At 49.1% G+C, this 8,057-nt stretch overlaps 1 protein-coding gene across 1 annotated transcript in view; it reads left to right on the forward strand.

Moving 5' to 3' along the window:
• LOC121058223 (zinc finger and BTB domain-containing protein 40-like) overlaps positions 1-5,817 on the forward strand; it is a 28,444-nt gene extending 22,627 nt beyond the window's left edge. Inside the window, 7 exon segments of the mRNA XM_040533487.1 lie at positions 648-812; positions 1,241-1,455; positions 2,058-2,220; positions 2,534-2,619; positions 3,213-3,223; positions 3,528-3,744; positions 4,602-5,817. Coding sequence (XP_040389421.1) covers positions 648-812; positions 1,241-1,455; positions 2,058-2,220; positions 2,534-2,619; positions 3,213-3,223; positions 3,528-3,744; positions 4,602-4,799 — 1,055 coding nt within the window. The 3' untranslated portion in view covers positions 4,800-5,817.
• Positions 5,818-8,057: the final 2,240 nt, after the last annotated feature.

An 8,057-nucleotide genomic window follows, 5' to 3' on the forward strand; every position in this document is an offset into this window, starting at 1 on the left:
TGGCTGGTGTCCCTGCTCATTCCCAGCTCTGCTACTGCTCCATCGCCCTCTTCCAGGTTCTCCTACTAGCCACCCAGTCAGAAGCTTGCCCTCTGTTAAGGGGATTTCCCTCTTTCTCTGCTTTCCTTGTTTTACTACTGCTCTGTCCCTTCAGATCTAAACAGCTGACGTGGCTGCCTCTGTCTGGTTCACCTGCTCTTTCCCATTTGTCCCTCTGACTGAATTTCACATAGTGTTTCATGTCAGTGCTTCTCCTGCCCTGGCACTCAGCCCCTTCCACAGACAGGGCTCAGACATGCCTCTTTCAGCTCACGGGTGCAGTGGATGCATCACTGTAATAAATATGCCCAGGCATTACAGTGTTGCATGGATGTGATGCAGTTGGGCAACTCATTTTGAACATGAGACATGCCAGTGTGTAATACCTCCAGATGCTTGAGTTCTCTAGTAATTTAATACTCCCTGTGCAGGTGTGGTTTTCTCCAGGGCCGCTAGGACCTTTTTGACCTGATATTGAGTTGATCTGGCTACCCCAGGAAAGCCTGTGCAGTCTACAGTCTTTTTCCTCTCCTCTGAAATTAGGCATTGTCCTGGCAGAGGTCCTGTCCCCCGTTAGGCACAGATTTTCACCTTGGGTGTCCCTGCAGGAAAGATGTACGCGTGCCAGTACTGTGACGCTGTGTTCGCCCAGTCCATCGAGCTCTCACGCCACGTCCGGACCCACACAGGGGACAAGCCGTATGTCTGCCGGGAGTGTGGGAAAGGCTTTCGCCAAGCCAATGGGCTCTCCATCCACCTCCGGACCTTTCACAGTGAGTGTGACTGGCCATCTCCCTGGCTTGGGCAGCCCAACCTGTGAGGCACAGCTTCTGCGGGGTCTTGGCAGACCTGTCCCTGCCACTTATGTGGGTGTTATTAGTGTCCACAGGCTGGCTGGGTGTCTCTTGGTGGGATTTCCTTCCAAGAAAAGCAAGACCGTTTAGTGGTTTGATGCTGTAGGTAGGATTATTCCGAAGGAAATGTTGGGGTGGCTTCCAACAGACCACAGGCCAACATGAATCCACCATGGGAACCTGTGAGTGGCAGTAGCGACATGTAGTCTGAAACCTAGGTATTATTTTTCACTTAAGAAGTAACAAGCACTACTTTTCCTTCTCTTTCCTCCCTCTGTGAATTCTCCTCTCAATTTCTTTTTTCCTTGCTTTGTCTCCGGTGTTTTTGTTGTATCCCTGGGCACCAGACATAGAAGATCCCTATGACTGCAAAAAGTGCCAGATGAGCTTTGCTACCCTTCAGGAGCATCGCAAACATGTCCACAAAGTCCACTCCCGAGAGTACCATCCTTGCCCCACCTGTGCTAAAGTGTTCAGTGCCCCATCCCTTCTGGAGCGCTACATGGTGACCCATGTTGGAGGAAAGCCCTTTAGCTGTGAGATCTGTAATAAAGCCTACCAGGTGAGCTGGTACAGCAAGGGTTTGGTCTCACGTGCAGGAAATTGTTGTTGTCTGCTATGGTGCCAGGACATCTCCTCTGGGCACATGCACTGAGCGCAGCAGGGCAGTAGTCTGTGGTCAATAGAGGGATAAATTGCACAGAGGAGACAGATACCATAGGGAAAAAGCAGATCCGTGGAGGCAGATAGGCCATGACTGAGGAGGGCTGTGTACCTGTCTGTCCAGACCCTTATGAATCCTTTTCACCTCAATTTCTAGCAGCCAAGAACTACAGGAATAAAAATATTCATGTGCCAAGTGGCATACCTCAGTGGGAGTGTGTGTGGGAGCAAATTGCTACAAGGGACCAGAAATTTAAGTCAAAAGGGGACATGCAGTGAGTGAAATGAGGATGAGATATTCAGCTCTTCAGGGATAATGAAGAAGCAGAAATGTGGTGTTAGCTGCTGTCCAATGGGAGGATGCACAGGTCTGGCTGGTGTCTTGCAATTGTTGAGCACCATCCCACTCTTGCTGCTGCTTTCTGTGCACAGCTTCTTGCTGTCACAATACCCCTGGAGCAGCTTTGGATTGTAACCATGATTTGATCCTTATCATTGCAGCAGTTGTCAGGTTTATGGTATCACAACCGGACCCACCACCCTGATGTCTTTGCAGCTCAGAATCACTGATCCTCTAAGTTCTCCTCACTGCAGCTCAGCTCCTGTGACAAAACCTTCGCCAGCACTGCTGCTCACGGAAAGCACGTCAAAGCAGAGCACACTGGTAACAGTCTGTTAGCCAGCAAAAACATGTGGTGACTTCTGGGAGACTTTTACAGGATAAGTTTGTGCATTCCATTTACTTGCAAAGTACAGTAAATTCTTTATATCCCATATCAGGGGGCTAGTCTCATCTCAGCCTCTTGCAGTTCACTTGATGTTGGCCTCTCCTTTTCCAGCAGTATCTCCAAAGATTCCCCCTGTGTCTATATGTGGATGTGGTGTTGCTAAAGTATTAACAAAACTCTTCTCCAGAAGCACTCTTTCTTGTAGAAGACATTGGGTGCACACTTTTCTCTTCATGGTCTTGTTTGCAGATGTAAAGCTCCATGAGTGTGAGATATGCAAGGAACTCTTCCCTACGCTGGCTCTCCTGCAGGTCCACGTGAAGTGCAGGCACTCAGTTGTGTTACTTTTGCTGTTATTCACATTATATTGTGGCCCAGGAGTGTCCAACAGTGCTTTGTACTGTACAGAGCAGTGACTGCTCCTATCAGTGAGTGATGTATAAGCCACGAGCAGTGGAGTGAAGATGGACATGGTAAGGATGTCAGACTCTGAGTGTGAAGAAACAGAAGATATGGATGCACTGGAAAAGCACTGGTTTTGGTGAGGTTGGCATACTTTTGTTAAGCTTCTGGAAGTGCTGTAGTCAGGGGGGGGGAATCTGGGTTTGCATGTTACAGCAGAGAAGAGAGCTAAGTGCAGGTGAAGAGACATCAGCACAGAGGAACAAGGAACTGAACCCTGAGCACCGGAGTATGTGGAGGATAGAACTAGAAGGAGACTGGAAAAAAGGGAGACTTGCACCAGAAAGAACAGAGAAGGACTTGCCTGGACTTGGGGAGACCACATAAAGGGCCTTTTGGTAAGTGGAAAAGTGAAGTGAGGCAGCAAAGGCAGAGTGAACCGACAAACAGTGCTATGAAAGGTGGGTCCTCAGACCTGTGCGTGGTATAGCAGGGGAAGAGAAAGAAATTGAGAGAGATTGGAGAGGGCAGCCAACAGCAACCTGGACAGCAAGGAAGGAGAAGACCTATTCAGAGCTACATAGCTCTATCAAAGAGAAGAGAACCCCTGGGGCAGGTAATGAGTTGGTAATGGTTGAAACAGGAAAGTTGCAAGCCTCATCAACAAGGGGCCACAACCTGTCTAGGGTGTTAGACAATGGGGTATTAGGGAGAAGGGATACTGGTACACACCATGCAGTGAGTCCCTGCTAGGTTTCAGTCCTGCACATCCTGGCCATTTGCAGCTCCCTGTGCTCTTGGGCTGACCCTGACCATTGCACCCCAAGCTCAGAGCCCCCAGGGTTCGCTACTTGTACTGCTCAGCTGCCTCCTGCTTCCCAGGGGCCCTGCAGCACCATGTCACCAGTGAGCACTTCAAGCAGACAGAGAGCACCTTTGCCTGTGGACTCTGTGGGGAGCTCTTCACCTCCCAGGGTGAGCTGGAGGGGCACTACAGCGTTGAGCATCCCAAGGTGGTCTTCACAGAGGCCCAAGCCACCACAGCCCAGATTGTGCAGGTAAGGACTGCTCTGTGCTGCAGCCCCCTGGATTCATCCATACACTCCTTCCAACCCTCTTGTTCTTCCCGAAATCCACTCTGTGGTTCCTGTCACCACTTTTGCTCCCTGACTGCACCTGTTTAGAAGGAACCAGTACATAAGCCCCTAAGCCCAGAGTGCTTTAGGGTTTGAGTGCTCTGTGCTGAAGGCAAGGAGCTTGATGCAGATGCTGCAGCACTTGCAGTCTGTGTGGGGAGGGGCAAAGACTCCAGCCTAGCTGGATGCCAGTCATCAGCGTCCCTTCCTTTACCTCCGTGCCTCCTTCTTCACAGGCTGCAACTCACATTTGTAAACTGTGTTTTGGGAGCCGAGGGAGAGGGACTGACAGTGTGCGCAGAGGCGCCTGGTTACTCAGAGGCTATTAAAAGCTAGATGACATACCCCATGAGATGATAGCTGTTTTCTTGGAGGCCAAATGCTAGGCCTGAACCCAGACTTTCTCTTAAGACCTCAGCCATCAGTGGAGAATAGCTCCTTGGATGAGGGAGCGTAGTGTGTAGATCCCCTGAGCTGGCATTCCTCTAGTGTGTAATCATAGTGTGTTTATTGTCTATGACTGCTTATGGAGCTAAATTATAGCAATTTTGTGGAGAGAGATATTTAAATTGTTCTTCTGTTTTCTCTTTTGCATCATTAGTGTGTGTGGCTTAGAGTTTACCATTAGTCTCACGCCTATTGTAATTGCAGTCCTCTGGTGTGAAGCTAAATGTTATTGCCGGAACAAGGCCAGGAAAGAAGGAAAGATGTGTGTAGCAAAGCAATTGCAAAGAAAGTGATGCTTTAAGTGTCTCACTCTATTTTTGTCTTCTACACAGGTGATTCAGACGTCAGAGGAAGGAGCAGCAGAACACATCATCTCTTTTGATGAATCCCAGGTTGCTGGCTCTCAAGTCTTTGTGACATTGCCCGAATCCCAAGTGAGCCAAGCTGGCTTGGAGCTGGTGCCAGTGACTATGGAGGACTTGTTTGATGACAAAGTCACTCTGATTTGTGAAGAAACCAAAGGAGAGTGAGCAGTGGGTGTCCATGTGTGGCACCTGGTATACACTGGACTAGTTGAGGAGCCATACCTAGTAATGGTGCTCTAGCTGGGAAATTCATGGTTTCTGTGGAAAAGCAAGTCTGGATGGCATGTAGCAAGCACAGCGTGGCCAAGGACAGGAGAGGTTTGTAGACTTTCGTAAGGACCTAGGAAGTCTCACTGTCCCTGCAGTCAACAGCTGCCGGCTTGGGTGAGTGGGACCAGCCATTCCTCCCAGCTCATGAGAAATAAAGCAGCAGGAAGGAAGATGGGAAATGGGTTTTCTTCATGTGTGGTCCTCCACTGCCCTGAGCAGGGTGGAAAGGAGGAGAGTAGCGCAGCCTAGAATGAAGTTGAGATAGGGTGGGCTTGTGAAACCAGAGAAAAAGCTGTCCTGAGAATTTAGGGTAGAAGAAAGGGAGTTTTTTATGGCTGAATCAGTGATATTCTCGCAGATGCCAGTTACTCTGCAGGGTGAGGAAGGGCTGCTTTGTTTTGTCTGTTTCTCTTCCCTTTACTATCTTGCTGCCACTGAGCCAGCTGGAAAAGTCCCCTAGTGCAGAGATGCTGTTTGGGCTCTTCTACTTGAGTGGAGTCTTCTTTGGGAATTGGGTTAAATGGCTCTGCAGCCGTTTAGGTAATACCTGGCGCAGTGCAGGTCTAATCTCATCCACACTTCGGAGGTGACTGTGCATTACAACGAAGGGTCAGAGCACAGGCTGGGCAACCACATCCTCTTTCTGAGCAGACAACAGCCCTGAGACCTTCCACCCTTTCTCTAATTCAGGGAGGAGATGACTAAGCTGCCACATCCAAGGAAGGAGAAGGAGCTGTGCCTGTAAGCCAGGGCCCCTTGTTTCTTGGTTGTTTAATACAGTTACCAAGGGATTGTCGTTAATGAAGGTATTTCTGTCAGAGTGACTGCCGATAGCTGTTCCCCGTGGCACACAGGACATTGCTTTGTAAAATGCATTCAGATACCTGAAGTAAAGCTTGCCTCTTTGGTGCCAGGATGATGCAACAAATTTGTTACAGCACACTGGTCCCTTTAAGAATAAATTTCATAAAGCCTTTTTATCTGCAGTTTCCTAAAATATAATCTGATAATTAATGGTTTGCTGAATCCATTATGAAATGCAATTAGATAGATGCAGGGTTCCTGTGGCTCAGAGGGGACTGATGGCATTAGGGAAAGGAAGATAAATGCTAAAAGGTTGAACTCTGCCACTGCAATATTTACATACTGAGTGGTGATCCCTGCCCCATCTTGCACCCCGAGACCCTGCAGTGAGCAATGTCTGGTTTATCACGCAGCTCAGAGCCCCAGGGGTGCAGGAGATGATCAGATTGGAGTTTTCTAGCAGCATCTTCTGCTGGCTGCTCGCAGCCACCAGGCAGAGTTGGACAAGCAGGAGCTTTTGTGCCAGCAAGATAGTTTGTTGCGGGGAAGGCTGTGTGCCAGGTGGAAGGTGGGTGGGATATCTGAGGTACCCAACCCCATTGGGGGTTGGACCCAATGATCTCTTGAAGTCCCTTCCACCCCTACAAGTCTGTGATCTGGAAGGATCCCTTGGCAATTAAAAATAGGTGGACAGTTCCCTGGACCCAATTTGTGCTGCTTTCTCTTTTTCTAGTCCAGAGTCCAGGAGAGAATTTGGAGTGGGGCTCCATCATCTGATACTTAATGCAGTAATAATATTACATTCATTTAGCCCATTGCACATCAAACCTTACATTGTTTGTTTTGTCCCTGAGCATTCAGCAGCTGCTGTTACTGAGCTGTCCAGTGACAGGTAGGGCTTCTTCCAGCATGGTTACAGAGCATAGCGAGTTTGGTAATACACAGGAGTAGGTCAGATGATACCTGTAGCATGCATGAACTTCCATTTATCAACACCACGTTTCCCTTGCAGTGAAACTGGTTTCTGTTAGCAGTGAAATCCCTCTGCAGCTCCTCACAGCCTCTCTCATCGACTAACCCAGGTAATCCTCTATCTGCCACATCTCAGTAGACCTATTAAACACACAGGTTCTGGGGTCCTTGTGCATAACCAGAGTGGGTTGTAGGATTTCATATCCCCCAGTGCAGGATGCTGTCAAGGTTTTATTGAAAGTCCAAATAAATAAACCATTCTTACTCATCCATTTCTCCTCAGTGGTAGGAGAGAGTTTTTCCTTTTTAGCAGCGAACAGCATTGCTATGCAGCTGATGGTACTTGGGACTGGGTGGTGGGTTGTAGGATGCGAAGAGCTTTGTGTTATTGGCTTGGGTCTGCTTCAGCAGTACAGGAGGCTGAGGACAGGTAGGACTCGTTTTTGGGCTTCACAGTGACTTCCTTACAGGCTGAGGAAACCAAACTGTTAGACCTGCTGTGTGTCCAGACTCTTTTGCCTGTATCCCTTGTGGGATAACAGAACCCCAGCACTGGGTCCCTTTTTATTGCTTTCTATCCTGCCCCTTCCAGCTGCTGGCCCTTCTCTGGAGCTGGTCTGGAGCCTAATAAAAGGCAAGCCTCAGTGACACTGCTGAGGGCATCCTCTATCAACACTTGCAGATGCCGGACATCCCATGTTGGGGGGAACACTGTATTCTGAAGAAACCTAGAGTTGTGGCTGTCCCAAATCTTGGGGTACCCCACATCACAGGACACCCAATCTGTGGGACTCTCCCTGTGATGTGACATTCCTGTCATATCTACACTGTCTCCGGACACCCTTTAAAGTGATATTGCAGGATGCCACATCCTGGACAGAAGGGCAGCTGCACAGAGAGAAGCTCGATTGGCAGCCCCACGCATTTCAAATGGTGAAACAAGTACCACGTGAGCCTGCTTCCCCCTTCAGTGTGTATTTTCACATCACAGCCACGTCCTCCTCTCTGCAATATGGCCAAGGTTCTCTCACTCACTTCCACTCACTCACTACATCTTCTCCATGTTTAGTCCTCTGTAAGATTAGGTACCATAGATCGAGTTGTGTGCTCGGGATAACTCCTCTGACGCTAATGGGCTTATTATGGTCCCTCAATTCAGAGCTAAGCTCAGCAAACCTGGTCTGAGTTCCCATAGCAGCGGAAAAATCTCTCCTCAGGAATATAATTCACTCTGTCTCCTGCAATGCATTTTGCAGGGAGATAAACCCCACCCCTCTGTGAGACTGGCCCAGCTCTGCAACACCCACGCTTGGAGCCAAGCTGTGGAGTCAAGCTGTGGGTCCAGCCTGCGGTGGTGAGGAGCTTCAGCTGGTCTTT

This window comes from Cygnus olor, chromosome 21 (genome assembly GCF_009769625.2).
Source record: "Cygnus olor isolate bCygOlo1 chromosome 21, bCygOlo1.pri.v2, whole genome shotgun sequence".
Taxonomy (NCBI): domain Eukaryota; kingdom Metazoa; phylum Chordata; class Aves; order Anseriformes; family Anatidae; genus Cygnus; species Cygnus olor.